At 45.6% G+C, this 27,772-nt stretch overlaps 2 protein-coding genes across 2 annotated transcripts in view; one reads left to right on the top strand and one right to left on the bottom strand.

Annotated features, from left to right (window-relative positions):
* Positions 1-607, bottom strand: part of LOC142183033 (uncharacterized) — a 124,122-nt gene extending 123,515 nt beyond the window's left edge. The window contains exon 1 of the mRNA XM_075257922.1: positions 164-607. Coding sequence (XP_075114023.1) covers positions 164-235 — 72 coding nt within the window. The 5' untranslated portion in view covers positions 236-607. The remainder of the gene's footprint in view (positions 1-163) is intronic.
* Positions 608-2,983: 2,376 nt separating this feature from the next.
* On the top strand, positions 2,984-27,772 carry LOC142219177 (uncharacterized). The gene is made up of 14 exons (XM_075288128.1): positions 2,984-3,004; positions 6,403-6,548; positions 6,887-7,075; positions 8,487-8,610; positions 10,248-10,384; positions 10,465-10,638; positions 10,724-10,847; positions 10,967-11,064; positions 11,949-12,069; positions 13,423-14,700; positions 14,747-14,823; positions 24,632-24,790; positions 24,867-25,098; positions 25,471-27,772. The coding sequence occupies exons 2-14, from the start codon at positions 6,441-6,443 to the stop codon at positions 26,523-26,525; spliced, it is 3,876 nt and encodes a 1,291-aa protein (XP_075144229.1). The 5' UTR covers positions 2,984-3,004; positions 6,403-6,440; the 3' UTR covers positions 26,526-27,772.

Genomic DNA, 27,772 nt, shown 5'->3' with positions numbered 1-27,772 from the left:
AGTAATAGAGATAATAGTAGTAATAAAAATAACAGTGATAATAGAGAGAAGAGTAATAGTAGATAAAAGTTATAACAGTAATATCAATAGAGATAAGAGTAACAGAGATAACAGTGATAATAGAGATAAGAATACTAGTAACATAATCCCCAGAATGCCTCACCTCAGGGGTCAGCAGGTGGGTTATCTCCCACATGAGGTTTGCAATCTTCTCAGTCATGTCAATCTTCGCCATACATTAAGCAGTTATAACTGGAAGTGGTAATATATATATCTATATATATATATATATATATATATATACACACTGAAATACAAATAAACTAATTATACATCCCCGAGCCTGGTAATGTCCGTCTTATAAACAGAAAAATATCTTCTCCATACTGTGAACACTGTAGAGGGGAAATAAACAACTAGTCACGTTACCCTGACATAACAATCACATGATTATCGGCCCAAGCTCCGACCTCTCAGCACTGTATATAGTGTATATATATATATGTATATGTACCCAGGCCGCTGTGGTTGCTGGAACTTGTAGTGCGGCCCGACCAGACCTCACCTGGACTACAGACTTCCCCAGAACTTTGCGTCTAGCAGAGAGGTCACATGACCGGACTGGGCGGGGCTTACTCTAGTACTGGAGATAGTGGGATGGGCGCCTGCTGTGTGACATACTGAGTGTGACAGGAGGAACTATGGGGCGGTGTGAGGGGCCCCATGTGCTGCAGGGGCGGTATTGTGATGTCCTGAACAGGGGAAATGTAAGGTCTCACAACAAAACTCACCATTGACTGCCCACAAATTAAAAAAAAACATCAGTGAGGTTACAAAAGCTTTCACCCCAGAAGTAGCCACTCAGCATCCGCGGTGCTACAAATATACAGTGTACAGAGCCATCCCCTGTATAATGGCTACCTCAGGCTACTCACCTCAGCTCTGGCCTAATGGAGCAAGTACTGAGAAAGCAATGGCGGGTAATAATCCACTGTAGGTGGGGGGACATCCAGCCTTCCTTAATTCCCAAAGAAGGAAAACACCTCTCATGGAAACTAATGCAGAAACACCATTTTTAAAGCCATATTCACATGTAGCATATTTGATTTCGCTTATTGCAGCATGTTCTGCAGTCACTGAGGGCTACTATATCAATTATACACCATTAAAGGGGTTGTCCAGCATAAACTGAAAATCAATCCCTAAACTAAACCCCTCCCCCCAACTTCTAATTGACTTAATTAAAAAAAAAAAAAAATTATATTCACCTATTGTAATGGCAGACTTGGACAGATGGTCTGTCACACAGGGGGGCAGGTCACGGGGGAATAATGGAGCCCAACAAGTAGGTGCAGAACTCCTCAGCATTCCCCAGAAGCCGTGGGCTGCCCCTTTATTTATACCCTTTTTGGCAGGGCGGAACCACCAAGAAATACGATTGGATAACGTACATTCCTAATGCTTTTAGATGAGCGATATAATTTTGTGTTCTTCACATCTTATCTAGTAACTGGCGACTTAGCAATTGTTAAAGGCAAGTGGCATCTGCACATGAGGCTACTAGCTAGTGTAACTTCAGGAGTCAGCTAGTTCTACAAACAGCCAGCCATTTTCTTGTTTATGTATCACAGAAATTAGAAACATATAAAGTTTTTGATCCGGGTATCTTATAGAACCTTGAAAGGGGGGAAACTGATGACTCCTTCATCACCTATATCAGGGGTAGGGAATAGTGTTGAGCGAATAGTATTCGATCGAATACCTCGCCGGCATAGGAATGCGTGTAATCAGCCGAACACCAAGGGGTTAAACGCATCCAATATTCAAAGAGTTTAACCCCTTGGTGTTCGGTGGATTACACGCATTCCTATGCCGGCAAGGTATTCGATCGAATACTACTCGCTCTACACTAGTAGGGAACCTATGGCTCTCCAGCTGCTGCAAAACTACAACTCCCAGCATGCACACTTGCTCTGCTGTTCTTGGAATTCCTATGGAAGTGAATGGAGCATGTTGGGCGTTGTAGTTTCACAGCAGCTGGAGAGCCAAAGGTTCCCTACTAGAGATGAGCGAGTATTGTTCGGATCAGCCGATCCGAACAGCACGCTCTATAGAAATGAATGGATGCACCTGGTACTTCCGCTTTGACGGCGGCCGGCCGCTTAACCTCCCGCGTGCCAGCTACGTACATTCATTTCTATGCGAACGTGCTGTTCGGATCAGCTGATCCGAACAGTACTCGCTTATCTCTATTCCCTACCCCTGACCTATTTAGTCACGTGACCACCCCAGGTACATTTTTTGATGAACCGGTGACATTCAATTTCCGCATTTCCGGAAACGAAGCATTACCAATGCTCACCCCCCCCAACCCCTTCCCCCGTCCCGTCCCCAACATACTTACCTATCTTCAGTCGTTTCTTCAGGCGAATTTTAGAAAAAAAAATGGCAGTTTTGGATTTTTGTTAAGGGGTTACAATGTAAATAACACCATATAAATTTGGTATCCCCAGAATTGTACCGAAACACAGAATACAGGTGACAGATCATTTTGGCTACACAGTGAATGCTGTATAAACGAATCCCGTAAGAAAATCACACAAATGCACTTTTTCTTTACATCCCCCCATTCAGAATTTTTTTCCAGCTTCACAGTACATTGTACTGAATAAATAATGGCGGCATCATGACGAACAATTACAAACTCATGGCAACCAATCAGGATTTGGCTTTAGATATCTATGGGAACAGTGACACATGTAACCTGTCATCTGATTGGCTGCTACAGGTAATTGCTTTATTTCTTCTCCCCATGATACTAGTGCGTTTATCTAGCCCTGTCCTTACGCTGCGGCAACACTGCGGTTTTTCAGGTTATACTTTGTACGCGCTGCGGCCATATTGAGTGACAGTGGTCACGTGATTCCCACAGCTGAGCCGGGTAAAGGGCGGAAGTGGCCGGCAGGGGGAGGATTACTTCCGGGGAGTGATCGGTGGTGGCTCAGTGAGTGCTCAGTGTATGTATTGTCTGTGCTCCGTGTCCTCCCAGCCCGTCCTGCAGGCTCCGGGGAAGTAGATGTGGCAGCGGCTCCTGTATACACGACTGCCCCCCTACACGGCCCTGCGCTGGGGCAGATTTATAAAACTGCCTTTGTTGCCCATAGCAACCAATCGCAGCAGCGCTTTCATTTCCAACAGCGCTCGTGAAGGATGAAAGCGCTGCTGCGATTGGTTGCTATGTGCAACAGGTATAGTGTGCTATAGGGCATGTTCACACAGCTGACTCTGTAAATTGCAATAGGAGGGGGAATATGCAGAAAACCGCATGAAAAATTAGCTGTGTGAACATGTGTTTAGATTGGGTTAAAAAGCTGTCATGATGTCTGGTTTGAGTGTGTGTGGGGGGGGTTCTCTTACTTTTGACAGCAAGATCAGATCAACTTGTGTTGCTGAAATGAGTTGCACCCCGGCTGACCAGTTATAAGTCGGAGGGTCTGCCAGTCACTGTCAGATCTAGCATGACATTGTGGCTTCTGTTCTTAAAGGGGTTTTGTCACCTCAGTGATTTGACCTCCATTCTCAGCAAAGCAGATAAATTGCTGATTGGAGGGGGTCCGACTACTGAGACCCCCGCCAGTCCTGAGATTGTTGCTGTGGTGGGTGGAGACACAGAGATGCCCCCGCTTCATTCATTTCAATGGGATCTCAGAAATTACCAAAGTACAGCGCTCTTATCTCCAGCGCCCCCATAGAGGTGAATGAAAGGGGGCACGTCTGCGTCCACCGCTTAAAGGGAGTTTATCCCCTCCCTCAGCCTTCGTGCTATAGATGCAGTGACATGATAAAGTTCTTGCCTTGGAATATAACCTATGCTTCTATCAACATAGGACCATAAGGTCAGCAAACCAATAACGATCATACCTTTGCTATTTTCACATTCCATATGCAAAATAGGAACCTGGAGCACTGTGGGCGTTAACTCTGATGCCTGTGCACCGCTATATCTGTTGAAAACATGCCAAAGTCATCAGCAAAACTTGGCGCATACGCAGTATGCTTCTGTAGTCCTTGGTGTGTACGAGTATAGTGCACATGCCAAGGACTACAACAGCATATACATGGGATTCTGCTGCTGGAGGGCTGCACTAACAGCATCAGGGGTACTCGGGGATCGACACACCCAGTGCTCCAAATACCTAATATGCATATGGAATAATAATTAATTTTCTCACCGTATGTATGAGGTATGATTATTTTTCCCATGTTATCGCATCTACAACACAGTGGCTGGAGGAGGAGATAGACTTTCTTGAGCAGGAGTAAAACATCACTTTTCTCAGGATCATTGAGGTCTCGGCAGTCAGCAGATTATCCTATGCACAGAGGTTAAATAATGTTCATGGCATAACCCCTTTACCCTGCATACAGCTATCTCTCTCTCATACAGGAGGCTGTAGCTTACCCCATCTCTACTTAACAGGGTTTCCAGAAGTTACATATTGATGACCTATATGTGTTAGTGTCCAACACCAGGCCCCCCACAGATCAGCTGCTTCCACGACAAGCCTTACATGACAATCATTCATCAAATGGCCTGTTTACAGCCCAAGGGAATGGGGCTGAGCTGCATTTACCAACACAGCCACTACACTATGTATGGCACTGTGCTTGGCCCTCAGTGAAGAAATGGCAGCACCAATATGAACGCAGCTGATCTGTGGGGGTTCTGGGTGTAGGATGCCATTGATCGTACGATGACCAGTCATAAGGACAGGCCATCAGTATGTAACTCCTGGAGAACCCCTTTAAATATAGACATTTAACCTCAGATATCCCTCTCTACACACAGGTCAGCTTTACTAGCAATTGTAACAGTACATTATTATTTCTATGCATTAAAGGTGTAAAATGTCACCAAACCAGTAATAGTGTCATGAAGATGTAATTAATAGGGGCAGAAACATACCTTTGTGGCCATAAACCAATGAAGCAATTCCAAGATAATCATCCTACAAGTGCGCTGGGGGCGGGGCCTTATTTTCCTACAGACAGCTGCTGTTGCTCCAACCCTCAGAAACCACAGCCCAGCGTTGCTCTTTTAGCAGTAAATATTTTCAGCCTATGACGATATCACAGCTTTCTGTAGGTAAATTTGTCATATCAGGCCCCGCCTCTGATGCACTTACAGGCTGATTTGCATGCCCATAAAAAGATGGTTATCTTTGCATTGCTCCATTGTTTTGCAGCCACAAAAGTGCCTTTCTGCTCCTATTAAAGGTCCCTACATGATTGACTCTTTTTAATGGGGCACTAGCGTGAAAATGGATGGTTTGTTCCAGGAACAGCGCCACTCTTGTCCATGGTCTGTCCCAGGTATTGCAAATTTTCCTCAAATGTACTTCCTGCATAGTCTGTTTAAGGGCTAGTTCACACGTGGGCAAAGGGGAGGTTTTTGACAGCGGAATTCGCTTCAAAAACCTCTCCTTTAACATGGTGGTCTATGTAGACCACTAGCTTTTTTTTTCCTCCTAGCGTTTTCCGCCTGAAGAAGCGACATGACCTTTCTTCAGGCGGAAAACGCCTGAAGAATTGCATAGAAGTGAATGGGAGGCGAAAACCGCGCGGTAAAAAACCGCGCGGTTTTTTGCACACAAAACCGCGCGTTTTTTGCAAAAAACCGCGCGGTTTTCGCCTGCAGTTTCTATAGCACATATAGGAAAAAAAACCCTAGCGAAAACCGCTAGCGAAAACCGCGTCAAAAACCTCGTCAAAAACCGCGTGGAACGCAAAAAACAGCGTCAAAAAAACTCCTCGAGGTTTTTTACCTCGCACAAATAAGCTAGGCGGTTTTCACGTGTGAACTGACCCTAAAGAGCAAAAACTACCCATGCATACTACTGACCCATCCATAGACTATAGGGCGCCTAGTGATGGCTGACCCTCACAAGGTTCATTTCATGAACATTTCCATGGTTCACCAGGAAATTTTGGGGGGCTGAACCAGAAATTTTAGGGGGCTGAACCAGATGTGTCAAAAAAAATTGCTTATTATACTCTGGCGTCTCAAAGTATAGTAACTGGGGAGCAGGGACCCTCTTGTGGGCTCTGCTGCAGAATTCTCTGGTGTTTGGTCCTCTTCCTGGGCTGGCCGCCATCTTATTCAGCCTCAGTGGTCACGTGGTGGGCATTTGATTATATATTGTATACTCTACAGAGGATAGGTCCTCAATAAAAAAATAACTAGATGATCCATTTAAGAGCTCATAGAGTACCACAAGAGCCAGAAAGCTTGAAATCATATGGAACATGTAGAATATACTATATCTATCAGTATATATCAGAACCTATAGAATTAGTATACACGTATACATACAAATAATGCCTCCTCTTCTTATGATCCAGCGATCTGATATATTATCTGCGGGAGTCTCTTTTACAAGATGGTCCTCTCCCTGCCTGGACCACCCAGCTCGGACAAGGACAGGAAGAAGATGACAGAGAGCGTTCTTCACATCAGCCTAGATATTATCTGCTTGCTTACAGGAGAGGTGAGGACACTGGTCATTGTGTCACATGATGTCACCACTTATTAAAGGGCTTCTCTAGGGAGTATTCCTATTGGGTTGCTGTACCTCGGAGTTCTGGGCTGGTTCTGAGTCCAGGTCTCTCTTGTAATAGAGATAACTAAGTGGTGAGCATGGAAGGGAGGAGGCAGAGTCACCTGGGGGCAGGCGCACTTGTATACGGTCGTGTGACCCGGTGTAGGACCAGCCCGAATAGGTACAGCATCTAAAAGAGTACCTGGAGACCCCATTAATAAATCCAGATTTTAGTACTCTGAGGATATCCTTTGTGTAGCCATCTCAGCACCTCTTTCCAATCGCAGGATTACACGGTAGTGAAGAAGACATCCGGGCAATGTGTGGCCCCCAACAGTCTCCCTTGGGTGTCGGTAGTATGGGGCAGGGCCCAGAGCCCCAATCTGGAGTCTTCATCTGACTCCCTTAATGTGAAAAACAATGATGAGAAGATCTTGGACCTCACCAACAAGATCATCGAGCTGCTGACTGGAAAGGTGAGCGCTGTGGGGAAGGGGTGAGGTCCCCCATACATTAATAATGCTTTTATCATGTACCCCTCCATCCGCCCCCTTACTTAGGTTGGCCATACTTGATAGATACTAGAAAGCTATTCCTCCCATTCACACGCAGACCTAGTCATGTTATGAGCATGCATGTCTTCTGAATTTGTGTGCCTGAGGAGGCCGAGCTGTAGGGGGAGAGAGAGAAGTATCCTAGACCAATTGTAAGGCAGTAGGTACAACTCGGATCTCCTCCAGGTACTGTAGTTACACCCTACGGCTGTATTCACACTGAGTAACGCTGGCGTTTTTTGTGCTTATTTTTGCACATAGCACCGCGTTAACGCCGCATGTACGCCGCGTTAACGCCGCGCTATTTTGCGGTGGCGTTGCCCGGCGTTAACGCGGCGCTATGTGCAAAAATAAGCACAAAAAACGCCAGCGTTACTCAGTGTGAATACAGCCTAATGGAGATCAGCAAGTACTGAGGGACACAAATCGCAGGTATTTATCCTTTGGAGGGCACTGCCTAAGAGTAAGTTCACATAACAAATTTTTGTGGCGAAATCTGCCACAAAAAGTCGGCCTCTGAGTCATTTCAAGGCGAGGCAGGAGCTTCATTTTCTGCTAGCTGCCTGATCTTTGTGTGAATTCTGCCCGAACCTCCCACTGAAGTATATGGGAGGAGGAAATCTTTCTATGGCAGATTTTGCCTACTGGGTCCCGCCATAAAATATGCCATGTAAAAATACAACTATATGAAAGATTGATTTAGTAATGTTTGTCTGAATTTTTTACTCTTGCTTTGAGCAGCCTTACATTTATGTCCGTTTAAAGGGGTGTTCCAGTTTCTTTATTTAACCTCTGGCAAGGCCTAAAGAGGACCTTTCACCATCTCCAACAAGTCCAGTTCTTTACGTCACTTAAAGGGGTTGTCCAAGCTAAATTATTATTATTTTTTGTAATTAGGCTGGGGGAGGGGATGTCCTGTTTCTCCCTCTTAGGTCGCTGATTGGTCTCAGCGGTCATGTGATTTGGGTCTCCAGTCTTTATTGACCTTCTGCCTACACACAATCGTATTAGCCAATCACTAGCTGAGCTCTGATGCTCCATTTGAAGAGAACATCACTGATTGGTTGATGCACTACTGTGCGGTTCAAAGGTCAGGAGGCCTGGGAAACTGAATAGAGACCCTGGGAGAGAGTATGCAGGTCTTACTAGAGGTTAAAAATAGAACTGGAACACCCCTTTAACATTTGCCTTTATTAAAGGAATCTGAACATACATTTATATTTTGACCACATCCATTTTATTGACCATTTTCTCTTTTTTTGGAGTATAAAGACACCGAATAATAAATGTGGGTCATTGTGTCGGGCTGATGACTGTATCATTGTGTTTTCAGATTCCTGTAAGGTGTCAGGATGTCACCATCTATTTCTCCAAGGAGGAGTGGGAATACATAGGCGGACACAAGGACCTGTACAAGGACGTCACGGTGGAGAATCACCGGCCCCTCACATTCCCGGGTAATGTGATTATCATGTGACTATATGTAATGTCATTTGCTGTGCACAATGTTTGGACACAATTTGGCATGATCGTTGACAGCTGCTAACACTTTAGCTGCCATGGTTAAAGTGCATCTAAGGTGTGCAGGTGCTGTGGGTGCCCCCATCTTTGACTGATCATCGTCATCGGACGGCGGCAGTCAGTTGCCAGGACTGCCTGGAGCCTATTGAAGGCTCCGAGGCTTGTCATTACATTAGTTCTAATAGAAGTGAACAGATTTTCCTATACACTGCAGTATATTAGTATTGCAGTATATAGTATGAGTGATCAGACCTCCTAGGGCAGGGGTGCTCACACTTTGTCAGCACATGAGCTACTTCTTTAAATGACCAAGCCCTAAGATCGACTACCCACTTCTTGTGGGTGGGGCCGGGGTGGGGTGGGGCATGTCTGTGGGCGGGGATGGGGATGGGAGGTGGCCGCCCAGGCATCCCCGCTGTCTGCTTCTTCACAGCGCAGACTGAGAGTTATCTGTATATGACTCTCAGCCTGCGCTGTGAAGAAGCAGACAGCGGGGATGCCTGGCTGCATCCCGCGATCGACCCATACATCCATTGCGATCGACCGGTAGATCGCGATCGACGTATTGGGCACCCCTGTCCTAGGGGTTTGAAAATAAAAGTAAAAAAAAATTATTTTTTTTTAAAGTATATAAAAAATAAACAAACAATAATAAACATAAACACTTTAGATCTCTGGTGCTCAAAAATGTCCGAACTATTGTTTTTGATCAAATAGCGGTAACCTAAATATTAGGTTTGCCATGGTTTACTGTAAATTGATAGATCACATATCTATTTTAGGGTAATTGGTTATAAGTTAGGACTCGTTCACATCTGCGCCCGGTCTCCGTTCTGCAGGTTTCCGTTTCCTGCACAAAACAGAGGCAGGAGACGGAAACCTGCAGGACTCTTTCGAACCCATTCATTTGAATGGGTTTGAAAGATGTCCGGCCGTGAGCGGCGGTGAACGTTTCATGCTCTCCGCCGCGAAACCGTTTTTTTTAAAATCAGACACAGAGTCGGACATGCAGTACTCTGTGTCCAATTTAAAAAAAAACGGTTTCGCGGCGGAGAGCATAAAAAGCTCACCGCCGCTCACGGACGGACCCTGTCTGACAGGTTTCTGTCTTCTGCATGCAGAAGACGTAAACCACAGAACGGAGACCAAACGCTAGTGTGAACCTAGTGTTAGTGGTACAACAGCAGTCAGGCGAATATTTGCTTTTTTTGGGGTGGGTTAATTTTTATGCATTTTTTTTTTTTTACTTGTCACATTTTATTTTTATACTCTGTCTCTCAAAGGTCAGAGAAGACCCTCAGGGAATTACCTAGTGGAATTGGGTCAACCAAATAAAATATCAAAGATCAAAAAAGTCATATGTACATCAACATGGCACCCATAAAACCTACAGTCCGTCCTGCATAGAGTAAGCCATCACACAGCTTAGTCAATAACAAAAAGTAAAAATGTTCTGGGTCTCACCATAGGGACACTGCATTTCTTTTAAGTGTTTTTTTTTTTTTTTTTTTTTTTTTTAAATTAGTATTAAAACATAACAAAACCTTAATATATAAATATATCCTTTGTACAGGTACTGAATACTCTACTGTAAAGTCTCTATACAGTCTCCTTCAAGAAAGAATGATCCATTCCCTGACTGATCCACCATGGATGACCGAGAGAATATTAACCATCATTTTGGAAATGATCTACCTATTGAGTGGAGAGGTGAGGGACCACATCATCTTATCTCAATGACATGGGGACACTGGAAAAATGAATGTAATTAATATGATCAATCTTTATAGGATTTCATATTAGTAAGGAAGACGTCTGGAAAGAATGTGACCCCCAGTGTGTCAGGAGGATGGATCAGGAGCCCGAGCCCTATCACCGAGCCGTCATCACTGATAACTGAGAGGAACAATGAGCAGAAGATCCTGGACCTGACCCATAAGATCATCGAGCTGCTGACTGGAGAGGTGAGAGCTGCTGGGAATGGTGGGACATTATATAGTAACACAAGGGATGACGTGTCTGGTGATAACTGTGTCATTGTATTGTCAGGTTCCTATAAGGTGTCAGGATGTCACTGTCTATTTCTCTATGGAGGAGTGGGCATACATGAAACGACATAAGGATCTGTACAAGGAGGTTGTGGTAGAGGACCACCTGACCCTCACATCACCAGGTAGGAGGAGACTTCTATCGACTGTGACAAATTAGAACGTTTTCGCGGTCACCTGGATTTTTCTGAATTTTCTGATCATCGCACATAAACAATGGGTTCAGCCACTGTATTTCCTATAGATTCATCCAGTATGAAAAGTTCACCAGAGAGATGTCCTAGTCCTCTTTATATCCAGAACTGCACAGAGGAAGATCGTGATGCCCCACGGGCACAGCAGGTAAATAGAGCAGAGCTTTCTGTATGACCAGTGCAGCTGCTGACTCCTAGAAGGGGTTTCCGGGACCTTTAAATTGATGAGCTATCCTTAGGATATGTCATCCACTTCTCAGGCCATGTGACATCACGCTCATTGGTGTATTGTACTACCCTATACAATGTGCGGTTTTGTGCTTGGTGAGTAGTGAAGAGGCTGCTGCCTCTTTATACAGCTGATTGGCTGGGGGCTCAGGGGTGAAACCCTTACCAATCTTTAATTGAAGACCTATCTTAAGGGTATGTTAACCATTTCCCTGCCACCCACATATGCTATGCGTCCAGACACTTCAGAAGCCAGTAGAACATCCTTGCTATTAATACTGATTTCTCCATTATGGATTTATCTGTTTTGGCTTTGAAGAAAATTTTGGATTTTTTTTTTTTTTAAATGTAGATTGTGATAGGGCTCACAATGTACATTTTTCCCTATTAGTATGTCTTTTAGCGTATGGGAGGAAATCCACACAAACACGGGGAGAACTTACAAACTCCTTGCAGATATTGTTCCTGGCGGGATTCAAACCCAGGACTCCAGCGCTGCAAGGCTGCAGTGCTAACCACTGAGCCACAGTGTTGCCCCATTTTGGATTAATTTTTAATATAAGAATCTCATCTTTAAAATGATACCAAGATCATCATGATAGATCTTAAAGATCCGGAGCAATTTGCTGGTGAAAATACTGTTCGGCACGGTTCAGTCACCACTGCCACCGATAATTGGCTGGACTATTTCCTGTGTGTTGAGAACAGGAATTAGATATACGCAATGTAGGGACAGGAATCCTTGGGCATAAATCTATAATATATATGATATATAATATATTAATTAATTTCTCCAACCTTTAGAATCCGGCAGAAGATCTTATCGATATTAAAGTTGAAGTTATAGAAAGTGACGAAGAAGAAACCTATGTGATGTGTGACCAACAGGAGGAGGAGGAGAAAGTCCATTCAGATACTAGCACTGGTGAGTAATGGAAAATAAAATACTGAGGCATGTTTGTTTTTTCATGGAAGACAGAATAGTTTTGTCAAAGAAACTGGGTGTTATCCCAAAGAGCTTTCCACGTGTCCAAGATTATAGAAGTGCTAGTTGTGTCTGAATGCTTATAAGATGACACCACTATGTCTTGGATGTAAATACTTTCATTTTCACGTTAAACTTACTTAGATCTGTGCAGCACCTTTGTTTTGATGCTGCTAGGGATTGCTGTAGGTTGGATTATCAATGTACAGGACTACAATTCCTTCGATTCCTCTCCACTCTTGACACATATTTCCTCTATTTACATCTACCTGCATGCCTCTTTATTACAGAAAAAAAAAAAAAATTGAAGAGGGACGGGGGTGCTGAGTATTTTTGTAACGTACTTTATTAATATATCTAACTTCTTTTTAATAGAAAACAGGCTGTAAAGTTCCCAATGTCAATGCTCTAACTAATCATTGCCAGGAGATTGTCTGTACATGTGTACTAAATGTAGTGTACAGAGCTGAAACATTTACCAAAGGAAAGATGGTCACTTCAAATAGGTATATCTCTGGTTTTATATCACCTAGAGAAATAGTTCTGATCTCACAAGAAAGCTGCGATACTATCTATAAAAGAATTAGATATCACTGGTTAAACACACAGTCAGGAATGTCATTTTATAGGCAGCAAAAATTTCCTTAGGCAGCTGAGGCCAATCACTGGCCTAAGGAAAGGACACAGGGTGTCACAGGTAGTGATGCCATGGGTGCTGCAGGAACGGACCACACTGGGAGACACCAGAGCACCAGGGACACCTGAATATGTTTATTTTTTTTCCCCATCTTCCCCAGCCTAAAATAAAAAAAAATATCCTGGAACCTCTTTTAAGTTCAAATTCTCAACTGCGTGTTAACTAGTGGTGTCTCAGTTTCTGTTATAGCTAGCACTACAACAGAGTCTCCGCTTTCTTGTGATTCCTGAACCGTTTTTATGGATGGTATAAAACCAGAGATGCAGCCATTTGAAGTGACCATCCTCCCATTAGTAAATGCTTCAAGTCTTCATATTCACAATACACATGTGTATGGACTTTCCCTAGTAACTGCTCAGTTAGAGGGTTGCTAAGCAGAATGTAACAGCCTGTTTTATATTGAAAAGGAAGTTAGATAGGTTAATAAAATACATTACAAAACTATTCACCAAACAACAAGTAGTTGGCAAGTAGTTGAGGCTGATCTTGTGTTTGGGGATGGCGGCATTTGTACAGTGATCATACTGAAGTTCAGATACTTGGATTGATTTTGTGATCGTTTGGAATATAGTATAAGGTTCCCTTCTATCCTGCAGATGACAACACAGAGAGCCCAACGGGATTATCACAAGACTGTGCGATGAAGGAAAACAACACGAATCAAGGTTCTCCAAGAGAAACCTCCGCTACTGTAATACAACCAGTACATGTCCGCACACGTGTTGTATCTGATGCCTGTAACAATGGAGAACCGCCCAAGGATAAATCGCAGAGGAATGGCCCACAGTTTATATGTTCCGAATGTGGAAAATGTTTTACACGTTCCAATCTGTTTAGGTACGAGTCGGCTCGCACGGGACAGATACATTTCCTATGTGATCACTGCGACAAAACCGTAGCACAAAAAGCGCATCATGGGGATGAGTTAATTCGGACGGTTGGGAAACCATTTTCCTGTTCTACGTGTGGAAAGTGTTTTGCGCTCAAGGCCATTCTTTTTAGACATCAGAAAATTCACTCATCTGAAAGACCGCTGACCTGCGAAGAATGCGGCAAATCGTTTCCATATAAATCCAGCCTTCTAGAGCATCAGAGATTCCACACGGGTCAGAAGCCATATTCCTGTGCGGAGTGTGGGAAGTCGTTTACTAGAAAACGCGTTCTTGTTGAACATCAGCTCATTCACACCGGGGAAAAGCCCTTCCCATGTTTGGAGTGCGGGAAATTTTACGCACGGAAAAGTCAGCTTGAGATCCATCAGAGAAGTCACACAGGGGAACGGCCATTTACCTGTCAGGAGTGCGGAAAGTGTTTTACGCAGAGGTCACATCTCGTGAAACATCAGAGAATTCACAAAGGGGAGAAGCCATTTTTATGTCTAGAATGTGGCAAGTGGTTTACGAAGAAATCCAATCTGGTCGAACACCAGAAAATTCACACAGGGCAGAATCTGTTCTCGTGTCCGGATTGTGGGAAATGTTTCACGAGAAAGTCTGTTCTGTCCGATCATCAGAGGATTCATTCAGGAGAGAAGCCCTTCACTTGTCTAGATTGTGGAAAGTGTTTTAACCAGAAGTCTGCCCTTGTTAGACATCAGAAAATCCATACGAGGGAGAAATCCTATACCTGTCCGGAGTGCGGCCAATGCTTTACCTGTAAGGTTCAACTGAAAATCCATCACCGCATGCACACGGGAGAGAAAGTGTTTTCATGTCTGGAGTGTGGGAGATGTTTCATCCACCAATCCGATCTCTCCAGACATGAGAGAACTCACATGGGAGACAAGATGGCTTCCTATCCAGAAGAAGATCTTCTCAAACAGGAGGATCACTTTGATGTGGATGAAGGCGACACAGAGGAGATAACATTTACATGTTGAGATTGTTGTAAATCTAAGCAAACATCTGAGAATCCACACAGGGAATCTGTTTCCATGTTTAGAATGGTTTTACATGCACCAGAGAACTCACACGGGAGACGCACCATTTACATGTCTGGTATGTAGGAAGGGTCTTAAAGGGAGTCTGTCAGCAGTGTTGACCCCTCAAAATGGCAGTGACCTTGCTAGATAAGTGAGGTGTAAAAAGGTTAAATCATACCTAGCCCTGCTCATGTTGTGATCACTGTGCACACGGAGCATTGCAGACCACAACATCATTTACAACCTGAACCCTGCGACTATTTGTATCCTAGTGATCTCTGATACGGGGAACCCCTGCCTGCAGTGTTACGGTATGGTATATAGTATGGGACAGTATACGCACGAGGAGGAAGGCACTATAGATCACTATTATATAGGAAGTCTCATCTCCTGACTGGGTTTGGGCTGGAAAATCTGCCTGATGTGCGGACTGTTTTTTTTTCCAGTCCAGATTGCCACGTGTGCATGGGGCCTTAGCTGTTCTCTAAGGCTGACCATACAGATCAAACTTTCAGCAGCTAAAAGGGACGATTTTGGTTTGACACTTATAAAAATACCACAAAAGGAAATTGGCTGTGTTGGAAATGTTTTGCCTCGTAAGTGTAAGGTATAAAGGCTATTGATTCTATGGTGCTATAGATGATTAGATTGTACCATCAGACGCTCCTCCAGGGGGGCCTCCAGTCCAGTTCTATCTTGATGATCATAGAGCTGGTCCTATCCTGTTCTGTGTCACATTGGGATCCTCCATAGAGGTAAGTAAACTCCATGGAAGTCATTCCTAGTGTCCCCCGAGTACATTCTGCTGCAAACTCAGACCCACATCAGATGCAGTTGGTTGTCTGCATGAGGCCTTAATCTAATATTTTTGGGATGCACCAGTTTTATTCACCTTGGTAAGTTTCATCTGCTTTAAGCCTCACTTATCTAGCAATGTCAGTGGCAGTAACAGGCTCCATCTTCACAAAACAGCCTCTAGCCAACAGTTAGACATCAGAAAAGATTGAATAGATCCTTATAGATCCTCCATTGTCACTTCTGGATCTTGATACTGAGCGGGGCGTACGATATTATTAATACAAGGTATTATCTCTGCATTTTTCAGATCGGTCCTATTATATTTTAACAAGACTGACAATCCAGTGTGTCGGTCGGCGCTTATTTACTTACATGGAGCAGGGATCGATGTGCCCCGGTATCAATCCTTTGATGGTCTATTATGGCCTCCGAGTACACAAGGCGATGTCCTGCCAACAATAAAGGATGTGGTCAGCCCATACGCAAGTGCTAGCTCATCCGTCTCCTACTTGGCAGCACATTTAGGCAGAGTTCACACAGGGCTTCCTAGTTGTGTTTTTTATTACATTTTAGACCACAGACACAATGAAGGGAATTTACTGACATGTCTCTGCCAGTTTTCTGGGGTAGAGGGGTGTCAATATAGAGCATCTTTGGCACATACAGCCCTTTCTTGCACCAAAGATGCACCACATAGTTCCTTCTCTGCTCTGCACAGAGCTAAGACCAAGACTCCTCAGAAAGCTGCTACAGATTATATCTGAGATCTAGGGGTGTAGATATCAATTCCTGTGCACGAAGAGGGTCTCTATTATTAAGCGGCTCAATGATGTTTATATGCCGGGAGCCGCGCTGCTCACATGCCATATGTATGGTGGCGGGTTTTGGTACTGCAGCACTGTTCCATATACTTCAATAGGACAATGCTGCAGTACCTTTGTACAGAGGGTGAGCACTGTGGCAAACATTACCCGAAACTGTACAATCCCTGAGCAGCTGATCTGCAGGGGTCCCCTGTGTCAGACCCTTGACGATATTATATTGGTGACTTATTATAAGGATAATGAAACCATAATAGACTCTGGGAAACCTCTTTAGTATTTCAAGTGCATCTCATGCCAACTGGGGACTTGACAAAGGCGTACAAAACATAAGTCTTAATAACCCTCCCCCCCACTGCGAAGTGTCTGCTATGCAGTGAAGGATGCAACATAAATGCATCGTCTGAACTTAGCCAAAAAAAATTTTTAGTTTCCACATCCAGGATTTCAGTGCAGCTTTTGAAGCTAAAACCAGTTGTGGATCTAATGAGGAATTAAAGGGGTTGTCCACTATACTTATTAACGTGCATTTACGGACTATAAAGATGAGTCATCTGACTGTACAGAGCTGCCAGCGCTACACACATAAAATGGCCATTGTGTCAAGGGAGATTTGTGTTCAGATGAATCCACTCTCATCATTGCACGACCCTCATATCTGTCCTAGTCTCAGCGTCGCACGTCCCTCACATCTGTCCTAGTCTCAGCGTCGCACGTCCCGCACGTCTGTCCTAGTCTCAGCGTCGCACATCTCTCACGTCTCTCCTAGTCTCAGCGTCGCACGTCCCTCACGTCTTTCCTAGTCTCAGTGTTGCGCATCCCTCGTATTTCGTCTAGTCTCAGCCTTGCACATCCCTCGCATCTGTCCTAGTCTCAGCGTTGCACGTCCCTCATGTCTGTACTAGTCTCAGCGTCGCACGTCCCTCACATCTCTCCTAGTCTCAGCATCGCACGTCCCTCATGTCTGTCCTAGTCTCAGCGTCGCACGTCCCTCATGTCTGTCCTAGTCTCAGCGTCGCACGTCCCTCACATCTGTCCTAGTCTCAGCGTCGCACGTCCCACACGTCTGTCCTAGTCTCAGCGTCGCACATCTCTCACGTCTCTCCTAGTCTCAGCGTCGCACGTCCCTCACGTCTTTCCTAGTCTCAGTGTTGCGCATCCCTCGTATTTCGTCTAGTCTCAGCCTTGCACATCCCTCGCATCTGTCCTAGTCTCAGCGTTGCACGTCCCTCATGTCTGTACTAGTCTCAGCGTCGCACGTCCCTCACATCTCTCCTAGTCTCAGCATCGCACGTCCCTCATGTCTGTCCTAGTCTCAGCGTCGCACGTCCCTCATGTCTGTCCTAGTCTCAGCGTCGCACGTCCCTCATGTCTGTCCTAGTTTCAGCGTCGCACGTCCCTCATTTCTGTACTAGTCTCAGCGTCGCACGTCCCTCACATCTCTCCTAGTCTCAGCATCGCACGTCCCTCATGTCTGTCCTAGTCTCAGCGTCGCACGTCCCTCATGTCTGTCCTAGTCTCAGCGTCGCACGTCCCTCATGTCTGTACTAGTCTCAGCGTCGCACGTCCCTCACATCTCTCCTAGTCTCAGCATCGCACGTCCCTCATGTCTGTCCTAGTCTCAGCGTCGCACGTCCCTCACATCTCTCCTAGTCTCAGCATCGCACGTCCCTCATGTCTGTCCTAGTCTCAGCGTCGCACGTCCCTCACATCTCTCCTAGTCTCAACATCGCACGTCCCTCATGTCTGTCCTAGTCTCAGCGTCGCACGTCCCTCACATCTCTCCTAGTCTCAGCATCGCACGTCCCTCATGTCTGTCCTAGTCTCAGCGTCGCACGTCCCTCACATCTCTCATAGTCTCAGCGTCACACGTCCCTCACGTCTGACTTTTTCTCACTTTGATTCACAACTGATTTTGGCTTTAGAGACTGCAGCACAAGAACCTGAACGTCTGAACACAACCTTGAGCCGTTTTGTTGCAAAAATGCAATAGAAAGTCGGTTTCACATGGTGCTTTTTTGCTGTTTTTATATGAAAAATGCATAAGGTTTCTGTGTGCAGAAAACAGTGTGTGAATCCAGCCTTACATGGGCCGGTTATGAAGGACTGTCTCTAGGAGTGCTAGTTACTGACAGTTGGCATTGTGCAACTTTTCACTGTGACATCCTCTGTATATTTATTTCCTGTTCCATTTCAGAGGTTACTTATGGCTGTCACATTACAGAGGTCATCCAGTTTCTACTATTGATGGTCTTATCCATACTAAATATTTGGGGGTTCCCTGCAGTCAGCTGTACTAAGATCGCACGGTTCACTCTAGCGATGGTGTGTGGGTACAGGTAGAAGTCTGTGGCCTAACGATAAACCATCAATAGTAGAAACTGGATTGACCCTTTAAGGCACCAATCTCTAAGGTGAAGCAAGGCTGGTCTTACACGACCGTATTGATTTTACGATCCGCAAGTTGCTGATCAGCAACATAAACACCGCAGACGCCTGGATTTGGCCTTTTGGTATCGATTGTAAAATAATTGCTGTGATTTCCATTTCCATTATGTCTATCATGTAGACCTGGGGCCTCCAGCAGTTGTGAGACTACGACTCCCAGCATGTGTAATCGCAGTCCTTGGAGTCTTAGAGGTGAATGGAGTAAACTGTGCGCACAAGAGGCGAGGTGCTGCCCCCTGCTGTAGACAATATGTGTGCGATCTCTTCTGTGTCTGTCCTGAGCGTTCCTCCAGTGTAGTTTTTTTTTTAATTAGTTTTTTGATGTGATATTGTTCAGTTCTGATATTTATGTCAGTTTTATATTTAATATATAATGTGTTAACCCTAGAAATGTAGTGACCCTAGAATGATTGGAAAATATGCTTGTGAAAAAATAAACCGAATATTCTTCAAATGTTTTCACCTTCTGTTATATCTATATTGGTAGAGGTCGGAATGTTATTTAGAGGTGACGGGATTGTTCTGCCTTGTCCATAGCAACCAACCAAAGTTCAGCTTTCTATGGTCACTTTACTCTGATGTATTAGAGCTTGTGATTCTGGATCACAATGTAATGAACGTCATTTAAAAAATGTGTTTTGTGCCTGAAAAACCTAATCTAAAGTTGCTGCCACTAGGTGTCTCCCTTCTAGCTAATTTGTTGTTCATTGTTACTAGGGAAATTCTGGACTTAATTAACTTCAAAGTCTAGAAGGGTTCACAGTACGTGGAGTGTGTAAGGGCTAGTTCACACGTGAACTGCCTGCCCGGGTTTTGACACCGAGAGAGCCGCGGCGAGCCGCATCTCTCTCTGGTCAAAACCCGCCTGCCGCGACTATCACGGTCGCGGCTTTCCCCTCCGATGTCGGCTCAAATGAATGAACCGACATAGGAGGTGCTGCCGGGAGCGGAAGCCGCGCGGCTCAACCCGCGCGGCTTCCGCCTGAAGATAGGGCAGGTTGCTTCTTTTCTCCGCTAGCAGCAGCCCGCCGCTAGCGGAAAAAAGAAGCCTGGCGGTCTGCATAGACCACCATTGTAAGGGGAGGTTTTTGACGCGAAATCCGCTGTCAAAAACCTCCCCTTATATTCACGTGTGAACTAGCCCTTACCACTGATGGGATGTTAGTCACAGACAGTAAGCAGCTTTCCAGACAGTGCTCAGATTTCTTTTTTTCTGTATAAGGGAACTTTTTAGCTGCATCATAACCTGGATTTGCAGTACCGTGTCCTAAAATTTCCATTATTACGGTCACTTTGGCTTTTCTCAGCTATTTGTCAATTTTCATGAAACCTCATGTATCTGTTTGTTGGTGTCCCCAATGATCCCAAGAATGGGGGGGGGGGGTCCCTTGTGCTGTAAGAATAGAACATCTGGTTGCAAATGCACAGTCTCTCCATTTACTTCCGTGTGACAACCAGAGTAAGCGGAGTGCAGCACTTGGCTATCTCGGGCATTTCCAATGAAATGCCATGCAGAGTCATCCCACATACTCCATTCTGGTGGGGGTCCTCGTGGTTGGAGTCCCACCAATAACACAGTTGTACAGTTATAATCCAGTCTAAGTGTAAAATCTGAGCTCTGATTGGTTGTGAGCCTCCAAGACAACTCTGTGCAAATGGACAGAACTGGTTCAGAGATACAGAAATTTTTGCAGGAAAATCTGCCCCATGTGAACACACCATTACTATGGTTCAAGTTTTCAAGTAATCATGGAACTGATCGATAGTGAAGGCAATGGTTTGATTTGTTTTTTTTGTGTGTGACCCAGTGGAGTCTACAATTAACAAGATCTTTCCTATTTTCTGCATGGAGTTGTATATAGCATATAGTCAGCTGAGTAGAGGAGGCCAGACATAGTGACAAGGTGTTAGTGATGTTGGCGGCTTTTTTTTTGCACTAACCAAGGCTTAGAGATCACTTGACTAGTAGTAATGAGTAGAGATGAGCGAACAGCGTTCGATCGAATATCAGGCTGTTTGAGATATTCGATTCCAATCGAAACCACGCGGCAAACGCACTAAAAATGTGTTTCCCCTCCCACCTTCCCTGCACCAATAACTGTGCAGGGGAGGTGGGACAGGAACTACGACAACGGAGGCATCGAAAAAAATCGGAAAAAGTAATTGGTTGGCTAAATCAGGTGACCTCCACTTTATATGAATAGTGGATTTAATATCCGGGTCATATGAGACTGTGAACTATGTGACTGTGAGACAGGGATAGATGTACTGGCAGGGTTAGCTAGGAATTACCTTTATTTAAGTAGGAATCTTACTCAAACAGCTCTTTGGGGCTCTATATACCTTCCTTGCCAGCCCAAGATACATGCAAGAGTACGGTCAATGCATTTCTATGGGAAAAAGTCAGCTCCTGCATACTGAAAGCTGCCAGCGATCCCGACTAGCATATGGTGCGCTGCCACAATGTTATTGCATTGAACTTACTCTCGCATTTAGCTCGGGCTGGCATGGTCTCATCACTTTCAAACTTCACCTGCAAGCACATTTCGTGGCAGCCCATTATATGCTAGTCAGGATCCCTGACAGCTTGCGTTATGTGGGAGCTGACTTTTTCTCATAGAAATGCATTGACCAGAGTTGATTGGCTGAATGCCATACAGTGTACAGCATTGGCCAATCAACGCTGGTTCTGCCGGAGGCTCGTCTGTGAGGAGGCGGAGTGTAAGATCGGTCCACAGCAGTCTCCATTGTGGTCTGATCTCAGGTGTAGTTAAAGTTGAGCGCACAGCTGTACTACATCTCAACTCTGCTATACCTGAGATGTAGCAGAGCTGTGCGCTGAACTCTGCTACACCTGAGATCGGACCACAATGGAGACTGCTCTGGACCGATGTTAGACTCCACCTCCTCCAGCAGAACCAGTGTTGATTGGCCGAATGCTGTACACTGTATGGCATTCGGCCAATCAACGCTGGTCAATGCATTCCTATGGGAAAAAGTCAGCTCCGCATTATTAGTGGTGTAATACAGTGACTTGGGCATGTTAGATGCCCCCAGACATGCTACCCCTGCTGTCCCAGTTGCATTCCAGAGGTGTGATAGTGGACTTGGTGACCCTCCTGAGTCGAATAGTGGTTTCCCCTTAAACAAAGCTTTTTTCCCCATAGACCAGACCTGGGCAAAGTCCGGCCCCCGGGCCACATCCGGCCCTCTGACTGATTCAGTCCGGCCCGCACAGCTTTGACTAGGGAGGCGTGTCTAGGGAGGCGTGTGTAGGGGGCGTGTCTTAGTGCCGGCCGAAGATGGAGATGTGGAGCGTGTCATAAAGTACTGAGAGATGTAAGGTGAGCTGCAGGGGGGAGAGAGAGTGTGTGTGTGTCTATATGTGTGTGTGTCTATGTGTGTGTGTGTCTGTGTGTGTGTGTCTGTCTCTATATGTGTGTATGTGTGTGTGTGTGTATGTGTGTGTGTGTGTATGTGTGTGTGTGTGTATGTGTGTGTGTCTGTATGTGTGTGTGTCTGTATGTGTGTGTGTCTGTATGTGTGTGTGTCTGTATGTGTGTGTGTCTGTATGTGTGTGTGTGTCTATGTGTGTGTGTGTCTGTGTGTCTATATGTCTGTCTATATGTGTGTTTGTCTATGTGTCTGTCTATATATATGTCTGTCTGTCTGTCTATATATGTGTGTCTCAGTAACCTAGGGGCAGAGATGGCAGGGGAATGTTATACTAGGGCAGAGATGACAGATGGAGGGGGTGGACATGAAACTGGGGGAGAGATGGAGGGAGGACATGAAATGGGGAAAATAAAGGGGGATATGAAACTGAGGGAGAAATGGAGGGGGGGGGACATGAAACTGGGGCTAGATGAAGAGGGCACTTAGACTGGGGGGACATTAAACCGTGGAGGAAGCTGTAGGGGGACATGTCTGCCTCTAGTTGCCCCCAGTTTAATGTCACCCTCCAGCTACCCCTACAGTTTAATGTCTGCTTCCCGATTTTAATGTCCCACTCTAGTTGCCCCCAGTTTCATGTCCCGCTCCAGCTGTCAATTTATTGCCCCCCCTCCAACTACTCCCACTGTTTAATGTCCCCCTCCAGCTGCTCCAGTTTTGTGTCCCCTCTAGTTTCCACCAGTTTATACTGGGGCACCAGGAGAGGGACTTAATACTGTGGGGCAGTTGGAAGGGAACATTACAATGTGGGGGCATATAATGTACGGGTGACTGTAGGAGGATTATACTGTATGGGGGCACATGGAAAGATGATTGGGAATGGGCGGAGTCAACGTAGAAGTGGGTGGAGCTAAATTTGTCATGGCACAGCCCTCTAGTATAGTTTCAATTTCTTATACGGCCCCATGGGAAAATTAATTGCCCACCCCTGCCATAGACTATAACGGGATTCAATATTCGTTCGAATAGTCGAATGTTGAGGCGCTATTCGAAACAAATATTGAATATTTCACTGTTCGCTCATCTCTAGTAATGGGGCTGCGGCCTACTATCCCAAAGGGTCAGAAGATTAACCCATCTCCATCCGGATCCTCTCCTCCCCCCAGTGTACAGCAGCAGTGAGATATGAACAGTGGGCATTCTGTAAAGGGTATGGGGGCTCCTCAGCTCATGTTACAATTGTAGACTACACTATGAACTCGCTGCCGTTAATGTCTGCCTCCTCACCTAGCATGGCCTTCTAGGCTGGGCAACAACTTCAGCAGTCTAGTAAGGGGTGCCATCATATAGAGCAGAAAGGGGAGGGGGCTGTGGGAAAGGGGGGGGGGCTGTGAATGGTGCCCTTTCCTTTTCATACAGCTGGCAGGAAGGGGCAGCCCCGCATCGTCTCCCCCTTAAGAGGAGGAACGTAGATGCAACAGTAAGAACTAGATTCTGTGGTGGAACGCACAAAGCGGAAGTGTCAACACAGCTGTGGGACGCAGATGACAGATCGCCATTGTTTACTTCCGGGTTGTCACTTCCGGTGCTTGTCTGTGTTTCTATTGAAGAATGAGGGGAACCGGCCGGTGACAGCGGAGGACGTGACGGTAACTGCGGGTTATACATATATAGTTCCGTTTGGGAAGGGGATTGATGTGTACTCCAGGAATGCTGTCCTCATAACGATTTATACTGAACTGCTAACACCCCTGCAGGTGGCGCTGTCCTCCGATGCCCTGTTTACATAGACTTATCCGGCAGGTGGCGCTGTCCTCCTGTGTATTGTTATTACGTAGACTTCTCCAGCAGGTGGCGCTGCCCTCCCGTGTACTATTATTACATAGATTCTCCAGCAGGTGGCGCAGTTCTCCCGTGTACTGTTATTACACAGACTTCTCCAGCAGGTGGCGCTAACAGCATACTTTTACTACAAGGAATTACTATATTGTTATTACAAAGAAACTCACCAACTCACTGTATTCAGTGTACCTTTATTAAAAAGATCTCTCCAGCAGGTGGCGCTGTCCTGAAGTGTATTTATAAGACCTCTCCAGCAGGTAGTGCTAATAGTGTACTTTTATTAAAGGAAATTTCCAGCAGGTGGCGCTGTCCACAAGTGCACTTTTATTACTTTTATGGAGCTGTCCTCCATTATGTTTTTATGACATTTGATTCTCCACCAGGTGGCGCTGTCCTCCATTATATTTTTATGACATTTGATTTTCCACCAGGTGGCGCTGTCCTCCATTATATTTTTATAACATAGACGCCTCCAGCAGTAACTGATATTCCCCACAGCTTGTCTTATGTTCGCCCCTTGGCTGTAGCTGGTGCGGGGGACCGGCTGGTGAAACATCTTATTTTTCAGCAGTGTAATATTTTAGCTGCGGTTCTACTATGTCCTCTGATGTGGAAACCGAGGACAGGGAATCTTCAGCCGAGGAGCCAGCGGGCTCAGTGATGGTGGACGAGGACCTGGACTGGATTTCGGGGAGTATTCTAAGACTGACACTGGAGATCATCTACACGGTCACTGGTGAGGTGAGAATCTACTGACTGGTTAGGACACTGACCCCCGGTGACATCGCTCCTTCATGCAATCTTCTCTTTCCTTTAGGACTATGTTATTGTGAGGAGTAAAGGCGATGACGCCGCGGCAGGATTTAGCCGGGTTCTGCAGAACCCCTTTATGGTGTCTTCACTTCATTCCCGGCTACATGAGGAGAAGATTCTGGACCTCACCAATAAGATCATTGAGCTGCTGAGCGGAGAAGTGTCCGAGGACTTCAGTAGTAAGCGGGAACATCTGAAAGGACCTGAGGGTTGTGGCCCCTGCCTCACGTTACTTGGTGAGACCCCCTTGTGCTTAGTTGGGGCTTTGGCTTTCCACCATGGGTTATACAGAGTCAGAATTTGGAGAGAAATCCGAGGCCGACGAGCACTTCAAATTCCTTCGTGTGAAAGTACCCTAAAAGAAAGTCAGCTTTTGTGTTCCCAAATCCTGTCTTATGTATAAGGAGGGCTCCCGATTCTCATCCGACAGGTCAGGGGTAGAAAGTATCGGGTATATAGAATCTCAATACCCAATGCTCTTGTTCTGAAGGGAGATGTGTCTGAGAGGATTAGCTGTCAGCCAAACAAGCCTTCGTCTGAAAGTTATTGCAGGTGTTCGGACATCTTTGACCAGATAACCAACTGTTACCTTTGTTTATGTGTCACAGGTAAGAGGATCGGCCGTCGTACAATGAAAGAGGAAGAGGAAGGAAGTTACGGGAAGACGTTTTCAGACAAAGAGATCCAGACAGTTGCCCTAAACAAGGAGCGTTTGGTTCCCGATGAGGACAGAAGCCTCACAAACACTTCAGTGCCAGCCGAAGAGGCCCAGTACATAACCACCGGCATCAAGGAAGAGCTGGTATCGGACAAGGAAGACCTCATGGACGCCAACGCACCCCCAGACAACCCCCACATAGACTATATTATCACTTATATTAAAGAGGAGGACGAGTCATGTGATGAGGGAAACCTGATGGACACCGATATCTACACTCCAAGAGAGTACACCTCCATCTGCAAAAGGGCCGGTGAAAAGAACATGACTGTTATGTATACGGGGCCGGAAAAAAAATCTGTCAAAGTGGCCTCAACGTCTCACCGCCAATTCCTCGAAGACACGGAATTAATGCACAGCTTCTCGGAGTGTGAGAAATGCTTCACCTGTAACAAGCACCAAAGGATCCAGATCCGGGAGAAGCCATTCGCCTGCTCAACCTGCGGAAAGTTCTTTACAACAAACTCCAATCTCGTCGCCCATCAACGAATCCACACGGGGGAGAAACCGTTCTCCTGCTCAGAGTGCGGCAAATGCTTCACCAGCAGCTCCGACCTTGTCAAACATAAGATCATTCATACTGGGGAGAAGCCATTCCCGTGTTCCTTGTGCGGCAAATGTTTCACAAATAAGTCCAACCTTATCAAGCACCAGAGAATCCACACTGGGGAGCGGCCATATTCCTGTCCTGAGTGTGGGAAGAGGTTCACCAGTACCTCGCACCTCGTCACGCACCGTCGTACTCACACCGGCGAGAAACCTTACCCCTGTACGGACTGCGGGAAATTCTTCAGCAATAAGTCTCATCTGTTAGAGCACCAGAGAATCCACACGGGAGAGAAGCCATTTACCTGTCCCGAATGTGGGAAATCTTTCACGCAGAAGAGCAATTTAAACAATCACTTGAGAATTCACAGCCGAGCAAAAAACATGGCGTTTCACTGAAGACGTCGACGTGTCCCGATGTGTAATGATATTTTGGGGGATTTGGAGTCTTATTATTGTTTGGGGCACAATATGACGTATATGATATCCTCAATTTTATGGCTCATCCTAGTACTGGATAAAAATGGTGATTCCATCCGAGGTCTAACATTTGGGGCTTGACGTTGGATCACGGTCCTGCAGTATCTCCTCAGGCTTGGTCTGTAAGATCCACATCCAAGTGTCTTATCCACTGGCAGAGAACTGGCCCAGGACTCTTGGACTGGTCTTCAGAATTTCCATATTGTCCTCATTGTTAATGACCCTCCTGCGGCAGACGATATATATATTTATTAGACTATAGGTGATGGAGGGAACCATGGACTTGAGTATCTGAAGAGTTTGACACTTTAGGTGGAGATCACTGCCCGATGAGTAGAATTTAGATTTCGGTATTTTTCCATCTGGATATTTTTGTTCCCAGTGTTATGACATCTGCTCATTGCCCTCTCTCAGTAGCCGTACCAATGGGCGGCCATCTGCATTTTGGTCGTGTTCTTCTATTTTGGGGGTTTGCCAAATCTTTTTTTCATGTATGCAACGATAGATAAATGTGATTTGTGTTCTCCCATTTTATCCTGTGATGACCTGGGCCTCACACTATTCCATAGTTAGAGTCGTCTTACTATATAGCGATTCTGTTACTGTCTTGTTATACATAGATTGTCCGCCAGGTGTGACATCATAAGTTGTTATAAAATGGGAGGGGTTATTTTTAGTTCTGGTGTCAAGAGGTCACGGACAGCGAGTTGTGGACTTACTGAGCCACCTAACTGGTTTGACTTAGTCATGTCCAAGATATTTGTCTAAGTAGCCACCCTGGTATTCACCCTTAACACCCCATAAGGGATCTCGTCTTCCCTGTGTGCAGACCTCCAGGTCACCATCTCTCGGAGCGGTCCATGTACAGGTGGTGACCGGCCTACTAAGGCCAGAGATATGTTGATCTGAAGCACCAGAGGATCTAGAAAAAGAATGGTCAAGTCCGGGGTCATAGGTCTGTAGCAGGCGGCAAGTGTGCAAAGTCGAAATTGGGTTAAACCACTAAGACAGACTGCTCAGATTCCCGGGTCAAGGACACAGGGGGGTCTTCTGGTCAGGGTCACCGACAGGCTAAGGTCAGTAAACAGAGAATCAGACAGAATGCAGGAATGGATCTAGCACACTAAGGTCCGACATTTCTCAGGCGTCTGCGCCCCCTATTAGAG

Source organism: Leptodactylus fuscus, chromosome 10, assembly GCF_031893055.1.
Source record: "Leptodactylus fuscus isolate aLepFus1 chromosome 10, aLepFus1.hap2, whole genome shotgun sequence".
Lineage (NCBI taxonomy): Eukaryota > Metazoa > Chordata > Amphibia > Anura > Leptodactylidae > Leptodactylus > Leptodactylus fuscus.
The sequence above is the reverse complement of the archived record's forward strand: the minus strand, read 5'-3'. Positions and strand labels throughout refer to the sequence as shown.

Coding starts and splice junctions, on each gene's coding strand:
- LOC142219177 (XM_075288128.1), top strand. CDS start 6,441: ATGGTCCTCTCCCTGCCTGGACCACCCAGCTCGGACAAGGACAGGAAG. Junction 14,701..14,746: donor AGAGGAGATAACATTTACAT/GTTGAGATTGTT, acceptor GAATCCACACAG/GGAATCTGTTTCCATGTTTA. Junction 25,099..25,470: donor CCCCTGCCTCACGTTACTTG/GTGAGACCCCCT, acceptor TATGTGTCACAG/GTAAGAGGATCGGCCGTCGT.